Here is a 27,500-nt window from a genome sequence, read left to right on the forward strand (position 1 = left end):
ATGTGCGCGGTCAGTGTCGTGCAATGTTATCGCATGAGCTGATCGTTTAGTAACCGGTGGTGTTAGTGGACAGTATAGCGTAACTTGTAGTTCCTTGGTCCTTTTTTATTTTCTATAAAGAGTTATAACTCCTAAGGGGCCGTCCGGGGTTGCCAATAGTTTTTGCAAAACGAAAAGTTTTCGTATTTTTCAGCACCCACCCACCTACCTTTTCTGCAGGTAAAACGAATTCCAATAAATATTGCTGTCAATTTTCGACACCCAAAAGTAACTGGGCGTTCTCCATCTGCATTCAATAATTATTTTCAAAACGAAACTCCTTCAAGCCCACCCACCCCCAAACGAAAACTTTTCGTTTTGAAAATACTATTGTTAACCTTGGACGGCCCCCTGCAGAACTTATTGGTCGTTACCTTAACGTGAGAAACTCTCGCTAAACGCTTTTTTCGGGACCATCACGCATTTGCGGATATACTCCAATTTCAGAAATTTTCGGTGCTCAATAGTTTCGGTAGGTGGGCAGAAATTTCAGATACAGGGAAGCAGTTCCCTATTGGATTATGTGTGTTAGTATTTGTTCGGTTTATTGAAATTTTAGGTATGAAACAGATGCACCGAAACTACCGAAAATAGAAGTACACCGAAAATGTGTGAAATTACAGTAAGTCGCCGCAAACTGCTCTGCACATTGATTGTAGACAGCGCAAAATCCAACTGAAGAGGCAAAGCCGCAAAAGATTCTTATCGCTAATAACCAGTGCAATTCTTGAAAATGCGAAATTTGCACACCGCAAACGTTTATTGGTTCTAGCACATTAGGGAGCCGGTCACATTGAGGGAACAATCCTCAGATTATAAACCGGGAATAATTTTTCCTACTTTTCATCACGGCCACACTGGATACGCACGATGAAAAAATTCTCACCCGCACGAGCTATTTTTTGTCACCATTCGCTTCTGGCAGTCTGGCAGCCAACCTCCTGGCCAGAGCTGCATCATCACAGCCTCACACACAATGGAAATTCTAGGAATAAGCTGCAGCAGCTCACTTTCACTCCACTTCATAACGCAAAAAAAAAACACAAGGAAACTCAAAGAAATCCAGTGGAAGCCGCGGATGATTATGATCTTCAGCGGAAAAGCGGGGCCTCGAGCTGATTTTCATCGAGTGGATTAAATCTCTCAAATCTCCCGCTCAGCGGCAAATATCCATAGTAGCTACGGATTTTTAAAATTTTTCCCTCAATGCAACCGGCCCTTGAAACCTCTAAAACAAAACTTCTAAAAATTCGATTATAAATTCGTTCTGTACATGTCTAGCTAAAGTGGCGCAAGACGAGCGTTCCAGAGACCTTCACAACGTGCTCGCAGTGCACAGCTGGCCTCCTTATCCGGGTCATTTGACTGGAAATATGCCCAGTGTGCGGCGACGTAACTTGTACCATAAACCGCCACTGCACACTGAGCCCCTTGGGCATGGTCGTGTGGGGTGTTGAACAGCGCGTTGCTGATCTATGGCCCTCTTCAGCCTTCGTACAAAAACAGCCTATAAGTCACATTTACATAGACGTTTCCAAGACAACTACAAAAACAGCCTCTAAGTCACATTTACAAAGACGTTTCCAAGACAACTACAAAACAGCCTATAAGTCACATTTACAAAGACGTTTCCAAGACAACTACAAGAACAGGGCGGGAAGTCTAAAAGGCTGCCGAATCCTTTCGGGCAGGGTGCGAACCCTTGTACTAGGCAACTTTCCTGCAGTTATCATACTTTCACCAGGCAGTCGCACAAGCGTACAGACTATGTACAATTGCCGGCTACTTTCACACATCCCCAGGCTCCTTACGCAATTGCGTGGGGTCAACGGTTATCTGTATGTATGGTGTGTATAGTCTGAATGTAGGCTAGGACAAATGTATGTATGATGTGTATAGTCCGAATGTAGGCTAGGACAAATGCTGCCATTTAGGTGTTATCTGATTCCATTAACAAGAGTGTGCAACGCGCGATAGGGTCTTGTCACGACTCGTTTTCAACATCACGTCATTTTCATGTAGCGAATGCTGCGGCCTGCGCGCACAGCTACATGAAAATGACGTAATGTTGAAAACGAGTCGTGACAGACATCTATGTGGTGTTGCACACTCTTGTTTACGGACTCTTGCTGTTATGTGATTCGTTGCCGGATGTTCTATGTGCGTGGTCTGTAGAGGGCCTAGGGTTGTGTAGGGTGTTGAACAGTGCATTGCTGATCTATGGTTGGGTTTTTTGAATTACTACTTGTTCTCACGATGGCACCATCGCCAATAAGAGATAGGGTTGTGTGGGGTGTTGAACAGGGCATTGCTGATCTATGGTTGTGTAGGGAGTCACAGTGAACAGCGTATTCCTGAGGGAATGTCCAGCAGTGAGAATATTTCTGTGGAAGAGCTAATCGCTACAACGTATTCCCACACACCCCTCCCAAACAAAAAAATTAAAATTAAAAAATTAAAAAAATTAAAAAGTTATTCTTGTCCAATGCTACCTAATGTATTGTATGATCTGTTGCTAGCGGAATGCAGTCCACTCCACTTATAACAAACTTTAGGGTTCACGGATTGGCATGCTAGCGTCGCCAGCTACAGCGTGCACGTGACAGGCGCGTGACATATACTTTACCACACAATCAGTGAGTGCTCAAATTGCATTTTCCCATCAATATCACTCACTTTCAACTCTAGGGGATTCATTACGGTTGGCTCAAACTGCCTGAATTTTAGAATCCATACACACGAAAGACGTTCCAAGACTTCCACCGTTCGTATTTTTTCAAACGAGTTCCGGGTTTTCCAGTAACTTTGGCCAAAGTTCGGCTAAAAAAACAGGGGGAGCCGATGCGTTTCCGTAAAATGTTGAACGGCAAAAGGATAGCCAAACAACAAGCCATTGTTTGTCAAAATCGAACAAGAAACGGCTCAGCGCATCTATTTTCCGTGCGCGTACTTTGGCCGACAAGGTGTGCAGAATTTCTGAAGAAGAAGAATAACAAGAGCAGCAGCGCTCGGAACAGCCGTGCTGGATACTTCCAATCCCGACACGATGGAGCGTGTTGGCTGTCGTGAGCTGCTGAAACGACCATGACATTTCTTTTTCTTTGTATACCCTGCATATCTTGACGTGCCCTTGCTCAGTTTCGGCCTCTTTACAGGAAGATTATTTTCTTTCCTTGGCATCAGCCATTTCGGCCAAACAGCAAGAAGAGCAACAGATCGAGATTTGCAGGGCAAACAAAGGATGCGTGCAGCTACATCTAGTCAGGTTCGATGCAGCTGCGCTTTGCCAGAACCTCAGCAGACAAGAAAAGGCGACAGGGTGTCTTAGATGGAACTGGATCTTTCGCCAAGACCGCCACCGCCGCCATCATCAAGTCCAGGTCAGTCAGAAAAACCGAAGCAAAAATGCAAAAGCCCGAGTGAAGTGAAGCCACTGAACGAAAAATTCAAAAAGTACGCTCTCCGGCTAGACTTCGAGTCGATATTTTTTTACTTCGACAGGCGTTGTCGCGGCCTGTCGCGCGCGTCCATAATCCAAAATGGAGGCGCACGTGACGGGTGCTTTTAGTGGCAAGCCGTGAACCCTAAACTTGCATAATCATAGCCAACTCAGATGGTGAGCCAAGGAGATGAACTGCAATAATTATGGAAAATGTGGGCACGCGTTATGCGATCGAGTCCACCAACTAAGCCAAATTTTGCAACAGTCAGACGTGCACAATCTAGCACAAAACTGACAAGGAGTACTGAGACATTCCACCTTCCAATGTTGGAAGGCCGTTGGTTAGCGCTATCGAGCAGTGGTCAAGCTGACGGAAACATGCTCGAATCTCTCAGTACTCCTTGTCAGTTTCGTGCTAGATTGTGCACGTCTGACTGTTCAAAATCTGGTTTAGTTAGTGGACTCAATCGCATAACTTGTGCCCACAATTTCCATAATATTATTACAAATTATAGCGAATTTCACGATACAGTTGACTCCTGATGTAACGAACACCATTGTGCAGGAGAATTAGTTCTTTATAGCCAAAGTTTGTTATAACAGAAATGAACTTACACTGTCGGATCAAACTGGGACATGGCCAACCGTTCGCTATATCACAAAAATCGCCGTATGGGAGTTCGTTATCTCTTAATTTGTTAAATCCTATAATTAGGATTTTGGTCATATTTTTCAACTCAAAATGGGTGTGGCATGAGAATAGCAAAAAAGTATGTGACCAATTCTTCCTTGCTAGGTCTTAGTAGATATCGAGAGTTGAATAAGATAATTTTTTCAAACACTAACATCTCAGGCTCATCTCCTTGCCCAATATTACTAAGGCGTGTGCCCTATTTTTCGAATCCTATTATATAGGATTTGAGATTTTATTGGACCTTGTTTTATCCTTAAAACTGGTAGTTTCATGACGGCATGTGCGATATGTCGTCATGAAGCGACCCCGTGCCACACCTGCAATGTTCTTCTGCACATTCACTGCTTCAGTCTTTTCCATGACAGCAGCCGCCGCAATTATGCTCAAATTTCCAATTATTGCGGAAAATAGGTATTCATCAGAAATATTATCGCCCTACGAATCTAAAATGTAAACATTCATGCCTCAAACATATTTACAACTTCCATGAAAACCATTATGCCGTTATTATTGGTCGTGAGGACCAATAACAACGGCATAAAAGGCACACATTTTCAAATCCTATATATAGGATTTTCGGCCAGCAAATTTTAAAAGAGATAAGTGGAGTCGACTGTACTAGCAAACCGTTGCCGATGTCCCAGTTTGGACTGCTTTTCTGTTATCAAACCTTTATTATACAAGTAAAACATTTTCTTAATGTGCGCAAGCTCCACTGCAGCCACTTCATTTCAAAAATGGAAAACCTTACACACACACCATCTTCAATCCAAGTGGTCTCTTCGCTGCAAATTACAATACTTCTCGATTGAAGATGGTGTGTGTGTGTTAAGCCTAGTTCACATTCGACGCAGCGCCGACGGTACGGGACGTAAGGTCTTGTCTCGAGTGCTGGGGTGAGCTGTAAAATCCTGTACGATTCGTACGACACGACATGCAGCAGTCGTTGCGACGTTCACCGTCGAACGGTGCGAGTCATAAGGCACGGTCCGTGACGGAGTGACTTTTGGACCTAATTTCTCGTTTTTCGGGACTTCTTTTCAATTATTTCTCCTTGAAAGAAGCGAAATCAAGTTCACAATACCAGTTTTTCGTGAAGACCAAAAAATTAGCCCTGAAAGTTGTGGCATTCAAATAATCGCCCCAGGAAACGATAGAATAGTTCGTCTGTCACGCTTCTGAACTATCCCTAAATACAATAAGTGACATGAGATCTTATGTTGCTAAAATTCAACTCAAGTCGTGCTAGCCATTCTGTGAGTTATCATGGGAAGCGCAGTGTTCGAAATGCTAAAAATGTCCAAGTACGAATCGGGAGCAGTCGGCGCATGACGCCGTCTCCTGTTCACACTCGAATTGCAGCCGTTTTGTACGCTTGCGTCCCCGTCTACGCCCGTCTACGGTATGAAAAGTTGGATCGATCCAACTCTTCCCGTCGCTTCCCGATCTGTACGGTAGTACGGTTGCGTTCCCGTTCCTGATGTTCACATTGGACGCCGTCAGACCGTCCCGTCGCTTCCCGTCGATCCTTACGTCGCGTCCCGTCGCGCCCCGTCGAATGTGACCTAGGCTTAAGGTTTTCCACTTGATTAAAAAAAATAGTGAACTAATTCTCCTGCACAAACATGGTGTTCCTTATAATCAGGATTCGACTGCATGCAGCTGAAACAGCCAGATACAACGTCGCAAAGAGCTACATGTTCATCCTCCCATGATACTAGAGAGGTTCTGCTATACGTGAAACGTAGAGAAATCACGTAGAGAACAGGTGTCTGGGTTAGAGTCTACGGCTTCGCGTGTTTTGGCTCCAGATTTCTACGCGGAGATGAGGTTCTCTACGTTGTGGCACACGCAGAGAAAATGCGTACGGATTTGCTGGGTATCGATCAACTGCATGCAGAAAACTGCCAAAATAATATGGAAGGGGAAATTCCCAGTACACATTCCACGTGACTTCTCTAGGTGAAACGTAGAGCAGAACATTACAAACAGCATTTCTTTACGTTACGGGAACGCGAAGAAAGTTCGCGTGATTCTTTGCGTCGCGTTCCCAAAACGTAGAGCAGAACCTAGCTACTGAACTGATTGAGTGTAGGGTAACGACGGGTCCTGTGGCCGGCCAGAGGCCGTATCACATTTCAGGAGCTGGCTCCGGGCCTGGCCCGTCACCATCTGCATGCCATGCAGCCAAAATTGGACAAACCGTACAAACGAAGACCCACACAAAGCCATCCCCGGACGAACCGCGAACTTCCACTAAGGACGTTCCTTACCTAAGGCAAGCTCGTCACGCCAGCAGCAGGGCACGCACGGTCCGCCGGCAGAAGCAACGCGCCACCTTTCCGCCCGACAGCACCTCTATGGTACCTTTCCTCTCCGTCTGCTCCGGCCAATCTTGACAAACTATTCCACAAACTTCTAGTAGTCTCTGCTTTTTGCTGTCTCAAAAGGCACCACACTGGTGCAGCAGTTCATGAGTTCCACGGACAAAACTAACTCGGTCAGTATCGGCATCGGTGCATGTTTTGTGTTCACCTCCAGAATCCCGTTGAACTGATCAGTTCCGTTTGGAGAATTATGAGAGCAGGGAGCCCTACACATTATGTGTAGGGCTCCCTGGATGAGAGCCCTGCTGCCAAATATGTCGGCAGTGCGCCGAGCAGCGAAGTCGACACCACCGCGGAGCTGCGGAGACAGCGTGGTTCGTACTCGCGTACAAGTATACAAAGTGCCGATCGAAGCATGAAGCAGCACATGCGCACTACAGTCCATTCATCGGAAACTGGCCCGCTGGCTTTTGAAGGTCGGATTTGGGCCGAATTGAGGATCAAAAAGACTTTTTGGTGTCTCTCTCACATAGTTGTAGATATCGTGAAAACAACAGTACATCCTGCATTGTGTGACCCGTACTCCTTGCCACATTTGAGGGCAGAAAAGTCCAAGAACAGGGAAATAGAAATTCAGCCAGGTTTTACAAAATTAGGACAGGTATGCCATGGCAAAATGTATGGACAAGCAGATCCAAAACCCAGATTTTTGAGATTTAAAGTGGGTTTTTGATCCTCAAATCGGCCCAAATCCGACTTCCAAAAGCCAGCGGGCCAGTTTCCGATGAATGGACTGTAGGCATGCTTTCTCGCAGATCTACGAGAGCAAGACCCAACAGCAACAAAACAAAAAAGGGCGATCACGAGGGGAGGCCCGGAGGTCGAGGTATTCTGGTGACAGGGTCCAGGTACTAGGTGCTAAACAGCATTATCATATAGTTGGAGACTACGAATGAGACTACAGAGTACCAATGATTATGTACGATGCTGAGTAGATCTACGCACCAAGTGCGGCACCAAGTGCAAGCAAACTGCCGTATCTCTCTTTTTCTTGTCACTACCGGTACGAGTACTAGACCTTGACAGATTATGCTAGCATAATATTATTGGAGTGATGTATCTCTGAACTAGGCACCGGCGGATAATGCTAGCATAATAAGTATCTATTATTGCACGATTAAAGAGGTCAATATATGAAATATAGAACGAGTAAAAGACCGAGGTCCCCCGAGGTCTTTTACGAGGTCTATATTTCATATATTGACCGATTATGAGGGCAATAATAGATTTATCACGACATAGCATACCTAAAACTGGTTTTGCTTTGCTATAGGAAGAAAGGAATACTATTGTAATAGTATAATAGTATGTACATATGCCGTTTACATTGGACATTACTTCTGTGTAAACCGAAGTTTTCAGTTGTCTCTTGTAGTATGTTCTCCAAGTTCTTTGACTGAGAATCTGACAGTTTGGGTTCAAATCCCAGCATTTGGCTTCAGATTTTTCTTCTTTCAGTTCTAATTTTTTCTAAGTTGAGGAAAAAGTTCTAAGTCCTCGGGCTAAGTGGTCAATAATAAGTGGTCAATATAAGCGGTCAATATATGCTGATATTTGACCGCTTAGAGATCACAAGTTTCTGTGGGGGTCAATAATAAGAGAGTGATAACTAGCATTATCACTCCCTTAGTATTGACTCACATAGATTTTTGCCATACCTAAGCAGTCAAATATTCCTGCATATTTCACTCCTTAGGGCTATATTGACCGCTTATATTTGACTCCTTTTTGGCGATTGAACACATGTTTTGATCAGTCGTGATAAATCTAATTGACTTCGTACTTGGTCAATAGGAAATAAAAGACCTCGTAAAAGACCTCGGCTTTTATTTCCTATATTGACCTCGTACTCAGTCAATATTAGATACTTATACCTCACTCCATATACACCCACACTCATATACCAGATCTCCCATGAAGTTTATAAATTTCCATAGACACTGTTCAATATACACCATTACCACTCCCTTAGTATTAACTCACATAGATTTTTGCCATACCTAAGCAGTCAAATATTCCTGCATATTTCACTCCTTAGGGCTATATTGACTGCTTATATTTGACTGCTTAGGGGTTGCGCAGTTGAACGGTGCCTAGTGGCACTAGTGCAGCATTGTCACTGCATGAGTAGGCCGTGGTGCAACGGTTGTGCAATCATAAAACGGGATTCATGAGGTTATCGTTCTGGAATTTTAAATACGGACTGTTTGTCGTGATAAATCTAATATTGACTTCGTACTTTATTATTATTATTATTATTATTATTAATTCAACATCTCCTGGCTCGTCAGAAGACTGCCAATATATATGAGAAGTCGGGTGGTAGCCAACCTACTTGGTCAGTATAGGAAATAAAAACCTCGTAAAAGACCTCGGCTTCGCCTCGGTCTTTTACTCGGCTTTTATTTCCTATATTGACCTCGTACTCAGTCAATATTAGATACCTAAGGAGGTATATACACCACTAAGGAGGTATATACACCACTAAGGAGGTATATACACCACTAAGGAGGTATATACACCACTGAGGAAAACCATCAGAAAAAAACCCACTGAGGAGCTTTCTTTCTCTAAAAAGGAGTGTATATAGCTTTCTTTCTCTAAAGCTATATTCACTCCTTTTTAGGGAAAGAATGGTATCTTCTCGACGGCAGAGCGCAGCGACAGAGGCGAGAAGTATTTTCTCGTCACAGCGGTTTTTTCTCGTGTTTTTTCTCACAAGTGAGCAGTCATCTGATCAATTTCTTTTTTACTCGTACATCTTCACATGTCCTCTAAACCGCTGCGCATGAGCACGACTGGCCAGTCGTCTTGAGGTACCCACCCTCCCTCCCTGCTTTTTGTACTTGTCAGATTAGCCACTTGGGGTTTTACACCCGGTTTTTTCCCTCAAAAAAATAATGCGTCCGTCGGCGCGAGGGTTTTTTCCCGGCTGGCTCGGCCCAGACGAATTAATCTGACGGTCCCAAGTGGTGCTTCTGGTTTTCGGTCATTGCTCTCTCAGTTGCTGCCATTGCGTTGCTTTCACAGAATATCCATGTGCTCTGTCCCTTCTTCCGCTATTCTACAATTCCGCATCCTTCCATGTAAAAGAACGTGGTGTCACACTTCTGGCCCTCCTAACCGCAATACAAATGTGCTGTTGTTTGGTGTGTAGCGAGTGTGGCTTATCGCTGTGCGAGAAAGCTATATTCACTCCTTTTTGCTCTTGAGCTTGCGCATGGAGAGGTATAAATATTATTATAACAAGGGACCTCGTGTATATCGAGAAATATCGACCAGTTATAAAAACCTCGGCTTCGCCTCGGTTTTTATACTGGTCTATATTTCTCGATATACACTCGGTAGTAGTAGTAGTAGTAGTAGTAGAATTTATTATTTTGATAGGGAAAGCCCTACAGACGTTGCCGTCTTGTTACAGGGAACCCTAAGTGCTCTTTACAGAGCGAAACAAAAACGGATAGATGCTCAACCTGACGACACGAGACAGGCAGAGAATTCCACCTATCAGCGCCAAGGAAAGAAATGGAGAACATGCCATATCTAGTGGTAGCAGCGGGCAAAGAAAGTGAAAAGAATGATTGCCCTCTAGTGCGCCTCTCGGTGCAAGTAGCAGCCGACTGGAGGGTGAACATTGAGGAAAGAAGAGGACTTGTAAGCTGATGAATACAGCGGAAAACAAAAATAAAAAGCCTCAAGTTGAGACGAGATTCGAGGGAGTATAACTTAGCGTGCCGCAAAACAAAGACAGTCGGGGTACGGCGAGGGAGACCAAAAACCTGTTTCATGCTGATATGACTTAAAGTAACAAGGCGAGAGTATAAAGATGGTGTAAGACAGTGAGCATACGAGTTGCTGGCGTATTCAATAGTGGATTGGATGAGGGATAAATAAAATATTCGCTTAGTTGTGTGATCTACTGTACGGCGGCAGCGGCGGAATGCTCCTATCTTCTTATAAACAGATGTACACACATGGTTGACTTGATCCTCAAAGGTGAGGTGTTGGTCAATAATGAGGCCAAGATAACGCGCTGTGGCAGAAGGTCGAATATCGACACCACCGCATGCAATGGTAAGATCCGGCGGAAGAGGCAGAGCCTTCTTCCGAAGCACCATGAACTTCGTTTTCTGGGCATTCAAGATGAGACCAATGCTTCCAAGGTACGTATTTAGTCTGTTCAACTCACTTGTCAACTTGTGCTGAAGTTCTCCAGTAGACTGACAGTGTATATAAAAGGCGATATCGTCAGCATACTGTTGGGACTCTGCGTGGCGAAGTACTCCAGGGACATGTCGCACGTACAAAGAGAATAACAGAGGCCCTAGCACCGACCCTTGCGGAACGCCTCGTGTACAATCAAGAGTACATAACGGGGGGTTATGTACTCTTGGTACAATGTGTCTCGTCTCCTCTGTTATTTCCAATTTTCACCTGTTGTCGTCGACCCTGGAGATAGCTGGAGAACCACTGTAGTGCTACTCCGCTTATGCCAATAGCTTGGTCCCTTGTTATAATAATTATATACATATTGCCCGGCATTTGACCCCATACACACTGTACACATACACATACAAGTAGGTGCGCATGTAGATGTAATACCAGTTGGATACATGTGCCTCGCAGTTTTTCGTAGTACCATGATCCCGAATTCCACGTGTGAAGGCAGTGTACGTTGATGAGTACATCAAAGTAGGGAAGTGCGCATGTAATAAATGTGTTATTAGCCTCGTAGTACGGGCAATACCGGCTACGATATCTGCCGGTATTGCCCTGATACTCGGCTAATAACAATGTTGGTTTGCGTTGCGCAAACCGTAGTTAACCAGCACGCCACGGGCCGCGCCCCCGCAGGGGAATATTCCCGCAAGATGACTTTAGGTGACCATACGCACTCCGCCGTGCCGCCGCAGCCGACTTGCGCAAGCACGCACTCTTGCAGAGTTCCGCATTCGGGTCGCACTCGCGTACGACATCCCGTATGAGCCACCCTTCGCCTGGCGGATGCATCCGTAGACGGCTCATCTACTGCTGGCCGGTGTAATTTTGCCAGTTGTCTGTTTTGCTGCGAGTGCTCGCCACGCAATTTTGTTTCCCACCCGCCCACGCCTACCGGACGGAGGGGAGGCACGGGCTCGGCCGATGGGCACGAAATCCGCATGGTGCACATCCATCGGCTGCCGCAGACAATACAATTAATATACTTGTGGGTACTACCGAGTACTTAGTGGTCATGCAGTTGCCATAGCAATGTACTGGTACACCCAGCCTTTATGATTGTTACATGACCCCATGGGTCGTCTTTCAAACGCTCTTTCATAGCCGATAGATGGCGTTATTTGTTCCTATCATACTATGTTAGAGATGGGCGGCCTTAGACGGCCCAGTCCGATCATTTCACGCGAACTATGTTATACGTCATCATGATCACAATAATCATGTCGTGCTCACGTTCAATATAAGCTTGCGACACCCCACTGGCTCATCTCTTCTGTGGTGTGAAGGTTAACATACATTATGTTGCAAAAGAAGGATCCACGAGCGGGATTCGAACCCAGCACCCCTGTCTTTCCGGGACAGTGCCCTACCGATTAGGCTACCGGGGATCACACATAACACACTCATGGGTCCTTCTTGCTACAGGTCGTCCCTCGTTAATACATAATCTCTGGGACTTGACAAATGTTATGTATTAACGGGGTTATGTACTAAACGAAAGTGTACATAACTTGCTTGTATACCAGAATTTTTCACTTTTTTCAACTTTTCTGAGTGTTTCTTGCTACCATGACTAGGCAGCGAGATATTCTTGATCCCCTCGATATAACATAAAAATTATGTTATAACGGTCACATTTAGCGAAGATTCTACAGTTGACATGGTACATGCCCAGCCGCACCTGTACAGTCACTCGAAAAAAAACAGAGCTTTGTCGGTTTGTGATGTGCGCTCTGATTTCTATGCTAATTGCATCCACAAGTAGAAACTAGAACACGATGTGCCTCCACTGGAAGGCCAAAAGACCAGTAAATTATGTACTATTGAGGTAGGTGACATGTGGGTATGGAGAAATGTTATGTACTAACGGGGTTTATGTACTAACGGATTATGTACTAACCGACAAAATTTGTATGGAAGTGACCACGTTTCGTCCGGGACTTGAGATTTCTTATGTACTAACGGGGTTTATGTACTAACCGGACTCGTATTAACGGGGGACGACCTGTACACTGCTCCCCCGCCCCAACAGGCTGTGTCCTCACGCCGTACCTAGCTCGCGGGGGGTACGATGGGTCGTGGGTTCGAGCCATTGCCAGGCGCCAATGTTGCAAAAGAAGGATCCACGAGCGGGATTCGAACCCAGCACCCCTGTCTTTCCGGGACAGTGCCCTACCGATTAATTTTCGATTAGGCTACCGGGGATCACACACACTCATGGGTCCTTCTTGCTACACTGCTCCCCGCGCCGGCATTTGGGGTTGCTGCTGCTTCACTTCGGACTGCTGTTTGGTGTCGAGATGTCTTTTCAGCGCTGTCGTTGAGCAGCCTTTGTAAGAATAGACCGTTTTGCAAAGACTGTAGCCCTGTTCTTCGCTGCATCGCGGGAGAAAACTTCCAAACGACTGAGCGTTACTTTCACTCGAATGGAGAGTTGACAGAAGTTTGTCCTGCAGCAGGTCAGCAGATGCGGAACAAGACATCAGTGGAGTCCACCAAAGCTGCAACGACAACTGAAACAACGATCTCTTATTGGCGATGGTGCCATCGTGAGAATAAAGAATTAAAAAAAAAAAAAACTCAGTGTCGTGCAGGCGGCATACAGTCACCGTAACGGCGAGTGTTTAGGGAGGTTCTGCTCTACGTTTTGGGAACGCGACGCAAAGAATCACGCGAACTTTCTTCGCGTTCCCGTAACGTAAAGAAATGCAGTTCTGCTCTACGTTTCACCTAGAGAAGTCACGTGGAATGTGTACTGGGAATTTCCCCTTCCATATTTGGCAGTTTTCTGCATGCAGTTGATCGATACCCAGCAAATCCGCACGCATTTTCTCTGCGTGTGCCACAACGTAGAGAACCCCATCTCCGCGTAGAAATCTGGAGCCAAAACACGCGAAGCCGTAGACTCTAACCCAGACACCTGCTCTCTACGTGATTTCTCTACGTTTCACGTATAGCAGAACCTCCCTATTATCACTTTGCGCGGGACTGGACTCTCGATCGACCAGGGAGTCGTAAAAAAAATTCCGACTCCCCGGTCGACATGTATAAAAAAAAAAAAAAAACATGTATATGTACTGCCATGTGTACAAATAATACGGTGTACGGTGTTAGTTAGTGCAAACGAGCTGGCCGCACAAACGAGCCGAGTTTCTGGCGAGCGAGCTAACGAGTACCCGGTGAGATCGTTTCAACACTAGTAAAACCCCTCCGTCCTCGTGTCGCTTGCAGGTGTGATTACCCCGGCCGGGGCCCAGCACAATCAATCAATCATGTAAAGCATTGCCATTGGGCTTCTGCGCCTGAGCTGTGTAGTCTGGTAGTGGGGGCGCGGGTTGAGCTGTCCTACGACGTGCGACTCGACTGCGTGCGTCTCTTTCTCACCTTTACTAGGCTTTAGTAGGTCTACGCTTTACTTACGCGTTTCCAAGTCACACACCTCTTTGGTCACATAATCATTGCGCGCTTCATTCATCTTTTTATTAAAATACCGTTCCTCTCTCTTCTCTTCATTCTTTTCTAGCGGACAGTTTGCATTTTTGTACTCTCTGGCGTTTTCTGCTTCCCTCGCGGCACTTATTTGTGCTGTTTGTGTGTTTATGTTGGAACTGGACTGTCATGAGTCGAGCTTAGCTGGTTGCGCTCCCAACAAACACTGAACAACGTTGGTGACTCCCGACCAGGACCTCCCAAGCCATGCCATGCCGCCAGGCCTCGCAGTGTACCCCAGTGGCAATATGCGCATAGCGGACCTCACGGCCACGTTGTCATCTCCGTAGACCGCATCTTCAGTCACTCCATGGCGTTCACACCGTTGCTTAGGCTGCATAAGGCAGCACAAGGACACCGTCGACAACGAGAGCCGCCTCGCGTTGCAGGCCAAACTCAAACCGCCACTCCGGTTTTGGGCCAAAAATTCGACTCCTGTTTGCAGCTGGAGAAAGCGAAGACCGGCGGGAAGCGAATCCTGCCACCCCCCTACTACCGACCCTGAGCGCTATGTCTATGGCGTCCGTCACGTAATCGTGATTCGTGTATGGGTGACAGGAAGCACGGGTTGAAGTTCCTGGTTCTCATGGGCGTCGACAGCAGCGTTTTCCTCCCGGCAAATGCTGATCATCGCCGCGAGAATCCGAGCACAGCGGCACATCGCTTTGTGGAAAGTTCTCACCATCAACGGAGCCAGGATCCCAACATTCGCCGATTCGGCCAACGTTCATGGCATCAGACATTGGTTTTCGACGATTTTGTCTCGCATTCCCGTGGAATTCATCACTGCAGCATTGTCGGCTTGGTGTTGCTGGTTTGGCTTGGGCCACATTGACACTTCGACAATGGTGCTGATTTCCTGGTCCAGGACGCGGCTTCCTCGTTCGTATTTGGACCGACGTCGACTGCAGGATAGTTCAACGAGTACGAGGCTTCGTGTGAGTGCTGTTCTCTGCCTTGTACGTACGTGTACTGTACCGATGTATGTACACTGTACTACTGTTGTGAAGTTGGAAATCCAGTCGACTGACCGGGGCCGGCGCCCTCAGCCCATACAGAACGTTGCATGTAGTCATGTTGATCCCATTCAACCAGCACTCAATGCAGCGCAAACACATGCATGCCACTGTGTGTACTGCTTACCAACGACTGCTTGGCCAGCGCCTTGGGGGCCGCTAGACGTGCGACCGGATTTCCATGTCCACGACAGTAGTATAATTATGACTCTACTGTACGTGTAGTAGGCGCTGAGGCTTTAGCTCTACTATTGGGTGGAACCCCCTTTTCGTACATGACACGTGACCGTTGCCCAGGCCATGGCCAATAGGTGGTCTTCCCGCCGCCGGCATAACCAGGTCATCGGGACCGTTTGGCGTCATTTCGGGAATAATTCGACCTTTTGAACTTCGACCTTCCCTTGTAATAATTATGTTGCGTCGTGCTGTACGAACTCAAATCAAGCACGCTCTGTTTAGCATGACTGCTGAATCTTGCCCTAGTCTGCAGCCCTCGGACCTTCGATCTTCCCTAATAATGTTGCTTCGTGCTGTACGAAATCAAATCAAGCAAGCTCTGTCTGTCATGATGGGTGAATCTTGTCTTTGCCCTTGCCTCCAGCCCTCGCGCTGCAGGCAAGGGCAAGATTCAGCCGTCATGGCAGACAGAGCATGCTTACATACATCAGTTATCTGATGATTGTCTTGCAGCATGAAGCTAGGGGCGGTTGCAATGAACTAATGAAGTGCTCGGCCAAGTTTAATTGTAAGCTCGGTCTATGACATTAGGGAGGTTCCGGAGTACGATTTTTCGTGCCAAAATCCGTGGAGGCTCTACGGATTTTTTATACGTCGTTTTCGAGCAGTGAAAAGTTCCGGGGTACGGAACTTATGTGTTTGCCGTCATTGCCTAGGTTACGATCGCAAACACGTCACATTCCCGCGCTATGCCTTTTTATTTTGAAAATTTGTACCGAGATCAAAACTTCCCGCGAAAAATCGATGTTTCTCGTACCAAATTTGTACGCGAAAAATCTTTCTGCACCCGATGACGCAAAATCTCCATACGAAGCATGGTTCGTATGAAAGCCAGTCCACACGGATTCTCGTGCCGAAAAATCGTATGGAGCACGCCTGGAAAAAATCCGTAGCGCCCATACGGATTTTGGCACGGAAAATCGTACCCCGGAACCTCTCTAATGTCATTGAGCACTGTCTGCAGATCGGTGAGCAGTGGATTTGTATTTGACTCTATACAACACAGGTTGCCCCCCCCCCCCCCCCAGTTCATGCATTGTTCTGATTCCAACCTCAATGATCTTTTCCCCAGGCCCCCCCCCCCTTCTCTCCCCGGTGAACAGTCGGCCCTCTTTAATCCAGCACTTACAAACCAGCACAATAATCAGCAACCTAAACCGTCTGCACATTGCAGCAGTAGATCAGATTTTCTAATCCAGCACACTCCCTAATCCAGCACCCTCCCTAATCCAGCACCCTCCCTAATCCAGCACCCTCCCTAATCCAGCACCCTCCCTAATCCAGCACCCTCCCTAATCCAGCACCCTCCCTAATCCAGCACCCTCCCTAATCCAGCACACTCCCTAATCCAGCACACTACCTAATCCAGCACCCTCCCTAATCCAGCACCCTCCCTAATCCAGCACACCCTCCCTAATCCAGCACACCCTCCCTAATCCAGCACACCCTCCCTAATCCAGCACCCTCCCTAATCCAGCACACTCCTTAATCCAGCACACTCCCTAATCCAGCACCCTCCCTAATCCAGCACACTCCCTAATCCAGCACACTCCCTAATCCAGCACCCTCCCTAATCCAGCACCCTCCCTAATCCAGCACCCTCCCTAATCCAGCACACTCCCTAATCCAGCACACTCCCTAATCCAGCACACTCCCTAATCCAGCACACTCCCTAATCCAGCACCCTCCCTAATCCAGCACACTCCCTAATCCAGCACACTCCCTAATCCAGCACCCTCCCTAATCCAGCACCCTCCCTAATCCAGCACCCTCCCTAACCCAGCACCCTCCCTAATCCAGCACACTCCCTAATCCAGCACACTCCCTAATCCAGCACACTCCCTAATCCAGCACACTCCCTAATCCAGCACACTCCCTAATCCAGCACACTCCCTAATCCAGCACACTCCCTAATCCAGCACACTCCCTAATCCAGCACACTCCCTAGTCCAGCACCCTCCCTAATCCAGCACCCTCCCTAATCCAGCACCCTCCCTAATCCAGCACACTCCCTAATCCAGCACACTCCCTAATCCAGCACACTCCCTAATCCAGCACCCTCCCTAATCCAGCACACTCCCTAATCCAGCACACTCCCTAATCCAGCACACTCCCTAATCCAGCACACTCCCTAGTCCAGCACACTCCCTAATCCAGCACACTCCCTAATCCAGCACCCTCCCTAATCCAGCAGAATTTCTGTAGCACAACATTGATGGTGCTGTACAGTAAAAGGACCACCGTATTCAACCAGCACAGTACTCCAGCTGTAGTCCATCCTATAGACACAAGAGCTAGGCCTTGGCGGATAATGCCGGCAGAAAAATTGGCAGAATTCGGTACTTTTTCTGGTATTAAAGTTTCATGCATGTGTTGGTATGTGGATAAAGAAATAGAGCAGAATTCGAGGAATTCCCCGCCATACGGTTTGTATGGTTCTGCCGATTTCACTGCTTTTCGAGCAGAATCTGCCACCTTTTCGAGCAGAATCCGCCAAGGCCTAACAACAGCTGCACAGGGCGTGGGACCCGCTACGGTCACAACACAGGGGCATAGCAGCCGGCTGGTCTGGCTTTAGCCGGACCACTTTTTTTTGAACAATGCCAAAAGTGCCCAGAATGTAGGATTTTGCACCCTAGTTTCAAATATTTTCTGGAGGGGGGGGGGCGTCCCCTCCTGCCGGATCACCTCCAACGGCGGTGCTACGCTATGGTCACCACCGTCTTGACCGTACCCCTATTTGCCCAAGGTACCCCGTCAATGAATAAAACTATTTTTTTTTAATTAGGGGGCGTTCGTTTTTGATCTACAGGTTAGGGTAGAAACTACTTCTTACGGTAGAGGTGTTCGTTTTTTGAAAAAAAAATTACTCAAAAGGGTAGATTCTACTTTTCTCTACCGGGAAAAAGTTGGTAGAATCCGGTAGAAGTTGGTAGAGCTACGGGATTTCCAGCAAGATCAAGGATTGGTACACAACTCCATAAAAAAAGAAACATTTCACGTACACATCGTGTAAACCACTAGATCTGGTAGAACAGCGTTCGTACACTTGCCTCTACCATCTACCTCTATTGGTAGAGTGACTCTACTCTACTCTACCAGGTAGCTAAAAACGAACGCAGCCTTAATGCTCTGAAGTTGGGATCTACATTTTCAAAAAAATTTCAGCGGAGACCCCCCCCGGCTCTCCACCTCCGAGTATACCTCAGTCTCAAATGGCTGACCTTACCACCCTAGTTGAATACCTTCCGACCCCCCCCCCCCCCCTTGAAAGCCCACCTTTCTACATAATTATTATTATGGACATGTACATGTGGCTGCAGAATCCCTGCAGCTGCAGCGTCACCGTGCGGCATGAAGCCGGCTGAGCATTCTGCAGGCCATCATCACAGCAAGTGCGCAAAACCCCATGCACTTCTAAAGTCTTGAACATAGACATAACCATTCCCGCTACACACATGTTTGCACATGTGAAAAGTCACAAAAGTGTGTGATGTTCCGAATTTAGTATTTTTGTACAGCGCAGTGTGTTTGTGATGCTAATGTCACATATGCATAGGCCCCGGCTTTATTTTATTTTCACGAGGTCGAATTTCTCTGGCCAGGACTGAAGATAGAGGGGTGCGCGGATTATGCCCGTACGCATCCGATATTATACTTTTGGTTATTACCCGCGGATATTCTCCAAAAAGACATTGAAAAAATTCTCCAGAATTTCCCAAATCCAACCAATAAACCAGCACGAATCGTGTCTTGCGCATGCGATTTAATGTGCAAGATGGACGGTCAGGCACGTGATCACTTATTTGCACTATTGCTGCTGCACTGATGATGCAGGATCTATACTATAATAGTACAGATCTGACAATACATGTGCGTCCATGGATGCGTGCTCGTTCTCTGGCAGGTCAAAATTGACAGAATCCCCCCCCCCCCAAAAGTTCTTCTGAAGGTTGAAATGGATCTGGCAAAAATCGATAGAATTCCCCTAAAATTCCCAATTTAAAAAGAAATATTCACTGGTTTGATGGAAAGACCGTTCTAAAACGATAGTATTGCCAAAATATTCTGGGAATAATCCGCACACTCCTAACCGTAGAACCTTAGGGCATGTTCGATTGGTTGGATCAGGATCCAGATCGAACGCTGCCCTTGATCGAATCTGGAATTTTAGGGCATGTTCGATTGGTAGGATCGGGATCCCGATCCACCGGATCCACTGGATTCGCACCCTTTCGATTGGTCGAATCCAGATCCGGATCCTTCGGATTTGGATCCGGTCAACCCTCCTCGGGGAGCAGGGTTGATCGGATCCAACGGATCCAAATGTGACCTTTGTGCGTATATGGCGGGTAAAAATCATTTTTGTACACATTGTGGTACGCACACGTGGATGGAGATAGAGTTTGTTGACTTTTTGTACGACGCACGCGATGAGTACGACGTTCACCCTTTTGGGTGCCTTGTGAGCGCCATTTTCAACATGGCAACAGTCAAGGTCCAAAATAAAGTGTTCAGTTGAATCTGAAGGATCCGAGGGATCTGAGATCTGGATCCCGATCCCGATCCTTACCAATCGAACATGCCCTTAGTGATTTTTGAGGGTTTCCAACTTTCCATGAGAGAAAGCAACGACATCCGCATCGTCGCTTTTATTCCCGCCCTTTGTACACCATGCATGGTACACATATCATGCACAGAGTGCAATTTTTTGGTAAAAAAAAGAATACGGTGGATCCGGATTCGACAATTCGAATGGGCGCGGGACAGTCAACTCGGGTAAAACACGTCAAATTTCACGGGAGTTTTTTGAATTTCTGATGTAATCGTTGACAGACCTAAGAATTTTACGTGAAACGTAACCTCTCTAATGACGACATGTTGTTTATGAGCAGCGACTTCTAGGAAGTACATGTACCGGCTTCTGTGCAGTGCAGAACGGAAGGCATGCAATTTCACGGCAGTCATTTTAAATACATTTTGCTCCGTAATGCGTTTCCCCGCGTACATGAACCAGCTGCAAGCTGAGAGAACTCAAGACCAGGAGTAGACCGCAAACCCCTGAAACACAGACCAGAGGAATTTGTCTCGATTTCTTGGCCAGTGGAAATCTTGGTATACCGGTGGTTAACATAAATATAAATAAATAAATAAATTACTGGCCAGACCATTTCGTATCCGACACACATAGTAGAATCATAGTAACTACTATGTGCTTTTGCAAAAAGAAAGTGGCAAAAAAAGAATATAATTATCAGTATAGGGAAGATAATTTTTTATGGGATGTGGGGCAAGAAAATTGAGGACTATAGTTCTGGAAAGCCGCAAAATTCGATACGCACAAGACCTGAGGATAATTAATTACCAATGCTATTATGATGGTAGCTAAGAGTCCTGCAGGCGTGAGCCGGAATAGTATCACACATCCACGCCGTTCATGGCAAGGCTTACAATGCACGAGCAAAGAAGCAAGCACATGGTTGGAGTAAACGACTAAACGTACGATACAGAGCTCACAAAAGAGAAAGATGAAGAAGAGCTCGAATGTTGCCATTCTTTGAAAGCATCCTCTAAAAGTGATCAATGGACACGCCGCTGGGCATGTAGCAGTGAGAGCTCTGAAAAGAAGTTATGTGATTGATAGTTACATGTACATGAACATCATACTCTGGAAAGTCGTGATGGGCTAACTACATGTATACATGTGAGCTTGAAACGTCGCCAATCCTTGCGTCGAATGACCCGTGTTGAGCATGTACTGGTGACATCTGAAAAGAAGTTATGGGTTTGATAGTTACATGTGATTAATAGCTACATGATTGTACATCATCATGACATCATCATGACATCATCATACTCTGGAAAGTCGTGATGGGCTAACTACATGTATGCATGTGAGCTTGAAACGTCGCCATTCCTTGAAAGCATCCTCTAGAAGCGATCGATGAACACTCTAGGCATGTACTAGTAGTGTAGTGAGCTCCGAAAAGAAGTTATGGGTTTGACAGCAGTTACATGTGCGTCATACTGTGGGTAGTCGTGACGGGCGGCTAACTACTTGTATACATGTGAGTTGCATGTCCGTCGAAGGTGGCTTTGTTCGAAAAGCGCAGCCCGGGCGATGCCGTGTGGTGCAGTGATAATTATATCCTTTAGAAGTTACACACGTACATTGACGTAGGAAACAAGGACTCCGCCGAGGTGGCCGCGGTATTGAGAAGTTTGCGAGCGTAGGCAACATGGACACTGCCAAGTGGTTGGTTACGGTATTGAGAAGTGCGTGGACGCGCAGAGATCAATATCATCAACTGTGATTAATGAGCACTGCTATGTTTTAGTTTAAACTGACCTGTCACACGGAAAAGACGGGGGGGAAATCGGTCGGTTTCAGTCGGCGGCCGTGTTAGATATCGGCTTCGTCGTCCGAGCCAGAGGCACCGGACACCTGTGCGAACTGTGGCGAGTCTCCATCGTCGAGAACGTACTCGTTGCAGAACGACGTCACGGCACTCCTCGGTGTCGATACCTCCAGCGGTGTTAGCACCAGCGCGGGAGAGAGCGCTGACGGGTACGCTTGCGGCGACATGAAGCCGGCTGCAGCCGCCGCCGCATCCAGCTCATCCAGCTCTTCGCACACGCGGTTGTCATAGTGACATGCCACACGTACCGAGCCAGCAGGATACAGGTCGCAGGTAGCTCCGTCATAGATATCCTCGTCGCAAGTAGCTCCGTCGTAAATATCCCCAGTAGCTCCGTCGTAAATGTCGCAGGTAGCTCCGTCATAGATATCCTCATCGCAAGTAGCTCCATTGTAAATATCCCCAGTAGCTCCGTCGTAAATATCACTACCGCCAGTAGCTCCTTCGTAATTATCTCCATCACGCGCAGCCCCTTCATAGGTATCCCCATCACAGGTAACCCCAGCGTAATTATCCCCATCGCAAGCGTCTCTCTTGTAGATATCCCTGCCGTTGTCCTGTGCATTGATGTCGTCGTCGAGTTCACGTACACGCTTGTACGCGCCCGTCGTCGGCAAGCTGATCTTCCTCAGCAGGTTGCTACCGTGTTTGTTGAGAGCGTACGCTACATGCTTGCCGTCCACCTGTATTGATTGCTGTGACGAGGATAGCTTCGTCGACGCCGCCGACCCCTGGCGACTGGCCCTGGCGTGACGGCGCGTGGCCGGGGTGTCGGGAGCGCTGTACAGGGTCTCTGCTGCATTGTTCTTGTTGCTGTGCTTGCTGAACGCTTGGGCTATGAAGTCGGTACCGGCCTGTGGTGGTCGTTTTGAAGACCGTGCCCTCGGGGCAGCAGCAGGGGCCTGTCGACTTGTTCCAGCATGTCGACGGTTAGCCGGAGTGCCCGGAGCGCTGCTATACACGTCCTGCAAGCCTTGTCGTGGTCCACTGTGGCAAGCGGCGTTGGCCGTATTGTCAATGCCAGCAGTGTTCCCTGTGGCTGCTGCTGCTGCTGTGCGGCTGCGGCCCGCAACCTCTACAACGGCACTGTACACCTCCCCGTGGGTCAAGTCGTCAAGGTCACCGGGTGTCGTTACCTTGGCAACCAACCCGGCGGGAGTGCTAGCGTCGGTGGTATAGTGCACTCGGCCACCGCCGCCGTTGTTGGTCAGTTTGTCCGTGGGCGCTACCAAGTCCAGGCGAGCCAGGCTGCCAGCGGACAAGCAACCGCCCAGTCGGGTGTCGCTGCAGCCGCTCGAGCTGGTAGTGGTGGAGTACATACGCGGCGGCGACATCACATTGTTCGTCGTGTCGTAGACGTTGGAGTCCGCAGACGACGTGCTGCCAGGTGACGCTTGGAGTTTGTCCACGGTGACGGGGACGGGGGGAGTAGCGTTCTTGACGGCAACCGATGCCAGTGCGACGTCCACGCCCGCGTAGATGCTCAGCTCTTGGTGGTGATTGTTTGCCATTCCCGCCACCGTCATGCCACCTGCACCATCCAGGAAGGGGTTCCCGGTCTTGTAGCTGTTGACAAACGAACTCTCTCCGCGGGGCGGCTTCTGAAAGTCGACGCCAGGCTTGGTATTGGTGCTGGTCGCCGCAGTTTCGACGCAGCCATGGTTACCGCTAGCGTCCTTGTGGTAGTGGTGGTGGTTGTCGTCCACCGCTACGCCGGTGGCAGTGCAGTTCGTGATGCAGCTCAGCTCCGACGTCTGGACCTTCAGTCCGCCGGCTTCCCCATACAGGTTCAGATGCGCTCCGTTCTGCTGCCGATTACCACAGTCGGCCGTCTTGTTGTAACCAAGGCAACTGGCATTGCATTGCCCTTGATCACTGCCGCTGTCGACGGCAACGTGTTCCTCGTGATGGACGATGATACCGTAGGCATTCTGGGGCATCTCGTCGTCCGACAGGTCGGAGCAGTTGGTTGCGATGGACATGTTGCGCGTGCGGGTCGCCGAACGCTGCTGCAGGTTTGCCAGATGCGACACGACCATGTAGTCATACTCCTCTTGATGGAGGTCTGCTGCGCCGCGTTTCGGTGCCGCATCGCCGTTGCCATGACTACAGCCGGATGAGTTCAGCGACACCAGGCTGTTGCTCTTGGCCTTCTTTGCCTTGCTCTTGCCCGACGGCGCTCGGTGGTCGACGACCAGAGAGTCGAACGTGGATATGTGGCTGCTGGCACCTGGATGGGAAGGGTTCCATACACGACCTGCATGTTCAAACACATACGCATGCACACAACACAACCATCCACCACACTTGTACACACACGCGTGCACACACACACACACGCGTGCACACACACGCGCGCGCGCACGTACGCATGCACACAAACACATACACACACACGCACGCGCGTGCGCACACACACACTCACGCACACACACACTCACGCACACACACACACACACACACACACACACACACTCACACACACACAGACACACAGACACACACACACATACACACACACATACACACACACACACACACACACACACACAGTAACAGAAAGAAAATACTCTTGTAGTCAATGTTTTAAATCTAGTGTTTTACAAGACGGCAGGTTACAGTTGCACATTATTATTATTAGAACACATAAATTAAAAAATAAATTCGACATTAGAACACATGGTCTGATGTAAATGCTCAGGGCATGAGCGGGTAGCATGCCGTCGTACTTCAGGTGCTGGGGCACACAAGTAGAGTGACAAACAGGGCCAGAATTCAAGTCTGATCTGCCGCTTTTTTTTTAAAACTTTGAATGTCCACAACACTTTGTGCTTGAAAACGGGATTGAGGGTTGGAACACTCCAGAAAATGAGGGGAGGGGGGGGGGGAGGGGAGGGGGGGAAGGGGGGGGGGGGAGATTCTACCTAACACATTAGACTTAAGTGCAGTCAACGTTGCGTATAACGACATTTGGCGGGGCATCAGAAAAATGCCCTTGTTTGCGAAGTGTTGTTATACCCGAAGTCTCATTATATGTATTACAGTTAGATGTGTGTCCAACCTGTCGGAAGGCTACCTTCTTGCCAAAGTAGTTGGAAGTTGGACTAGTTTCGGCTCCACAATCCTGTGTGTCGTTACTATAATAGCTTTCATGGCTGAGGTTGTTGGTATGTCTGTTGGCTCTGGGCTCCCAGTACTCAGTAGCCGAGGCTGGTTGGTAAAGTAACTACAATTTCACTTCAAGGTACCAGTGCATCTAGTGTCTGCTTTTATCAAAGCAACGTGCTGTCTATACTGGTTACCCCAGCAAGTGTAGGGTGTGCATAGGTAACTACTGTCTTGGCCGTTTTATGCCGATGTACTCCGTGTGGTGTAGACCAGGTGTGCATTGGTGGTCGATTCACATGGCTTCGCCAGTTGTGTGGATTAGACAGTTATCTGGCGCAAGTCTTGATCTGTCTCAATCAGATCTTGTTCGCTATCGTTGCTATAAGAGAAAATCTGTGGGTGCACATCCAGTGCATTTGCAGATTTGCATGCTTCTCTTGCGACGGGCGTATCCAAAAATACCTGGTACAGTAGTTAGATGGGACTTTGCTCGGGCCATGGAAATTCTGTCGTTGTTCGCGAAATGTCGTTATATCCGCCGTTGCTATTAGCGACGTTGACTCTATTTCAAATTACAGTACAGCAGGCAGGGTTGCTGCCAGATCGACGTACAGTAAAAACTGCGTTTGCCGGACGCCGTGCCAAGCGCAAACCGGTATTGACCGGTCACATTATCATGTATCCCTGGATCAAATGGAATCCTGTCATATCAGGACAGTTTCGGGTGCGCCAAGGAAGGGCGCCGTCCGGCTAGCACAGGCTTTCACTTTGCGTGTAGCTGCACCGCCTTTCAAATGGTTCCACACACCCACATACGCACACACCCACACACATGCACCCACATACACACATTCATACACGTGCACACACACACACACACACATGCACACACACATGCACGCACACATGCACGCACACACACATGCACGCACACACACACAAGCACACCCATACGCACGCACACCCATACACACACACACACACACACACACACACGCACACATGCACACACATGCACACGCGCACACACATACACAAATGCACCCACATACACACATTCATACACATGCACACACTCAAACACGCACGCACACACACACACACACACACACACACACACACACACACACACACTCATGCGCACTCACACACACGCACACCCATACACACACACACACATGTACACACATGTACACACATGTACACACACATGCACACGTGCACACACATACATACACACACCCATACACACATACCAATACACATACCAACACACACCCACACCCATACACACACACACACACGTGCTCACCCCCCCCCCCCCCCCCCCACACACACACACGTACATACACACACACACCCACACATACACACCCACACACCCACACCCACACACATGTACACACACGCACACACACCCTCCCACACACCCGCACGTGCACACATACACCCAAACACGCACATACACATCCACACACCCCCATACACACACACACACAATTTACAATTTAAACTACAATTTACGCTATAATGTCCACTAACACCACCGGTTACTTTACAATCAGCTCATGCGATAACATTCCGCGACACTGACCAACGGTACTGACATTCTACAACTACCTTCTAATAGCGTAACTTGTACAGTCAGACCTCGCTTAACCGCACACGTCCGTTTTCCAGAAAAATATGCGGATAGGCGAGGGAACCGGATAATCCGGAACACACACACTGTATGTATGCATGGCATATGCGCCGGTATACTGTAAGACATGTATATATAACGAGGAAGCAAATCTAACGTTTTAACGGACGACATTTCTTCGTTATAATAAGATCCGTTGAGGCCGTACTGCTTCATATATGCTGTGTGTGGATATGGCAGAATACTGCAAGATCGTTAACATATCTTCTCGTTAACCTATGAATTTTGGACAATCGTTAAATTTGCGACTCGTTATAATAACATGTCTTACAGTATCGGTAACCAACAATTTTCTACCGGATGGCGAGGGATCCGGATAAACGAGGTCTGGCTGTAGTTCCTTGGTCCTCTTTTCTTCTTATAAATTCATCCTTGGCTCTCCACCCGGGTTTAATATTCAGATCAGTAACTTACCGAATAGTCGTTTACGGACGCCGTGATTCCTGCGTTTGAACACTAGAGTGGTGACCACAAAGGCAAGCACGCCCAGTCCCACAAAGATGTACACCAGGTTCACGTTCTTCCAAGCGCTGCCCGATTCGGTTTTGCCCGAGTCTGAAACGTATCGCCGCAGATGTGCAGATGCAGCGTGCACACATGCATGCACACAAACACACACACAAGCACGCACGCACGCATGCGCGCGCGCACACACACACACACACACACACATTCATGAACCAAAATTAGAACAAAGCTCCAGGATCTGCTGGATTTTGAAATTGCATGGATAGGATTTCGTCATTCAC

At 47.8% G+C, this 27,500-nt stretch overlaps 2 protein-coding genes across 2 annotated transcripts in view; one reads left to right on the plus strand and one right to left on the minus strand.

Moving 5' to 3' along the window:
- LOC135827137 (uncharacterized) overlaps nucleotides 1-27,500 on the plus strand; it is a 146,384-nt gene that overhangs the window by 15,295 nt on the left and 103,589 nt on the right. The gene's annotated exons all lie outside the window — the stretch shown is intronic.
- Nucleotides 21,926-27,500, minus strand: part of LOC135827634 (uncharacterized) — a gene marked incomplete at its 5' end in the record, with an annotated part of 40,432 nt that continues 34,857 nt past the window's right edge. Inside the window, 2 exon segments of the mRNA XM_065340098.1 lie at nucleotides 21,926-24,198; nucleotides 27,166-27,306. Coding sequence (XP_065196170.1) covers nucleotides 21,926-24,198; nucleotides 27,166-27,306 — 2,414 coding nt within the window.

Source organism: Sycon ciliatum, chromosome 11 (genome assembly GCF_964019385.1).
Source record: "Sycon ciliatum chromosome 11, ocSycCili1.1, whole genome shotgun sequence".
Lineage (NCBI taxonomy): Eukaryota > Metazoa > Porifera > Calcarea > Leucosolenida > Sycettidae > Sycon > Sycon ciliatum.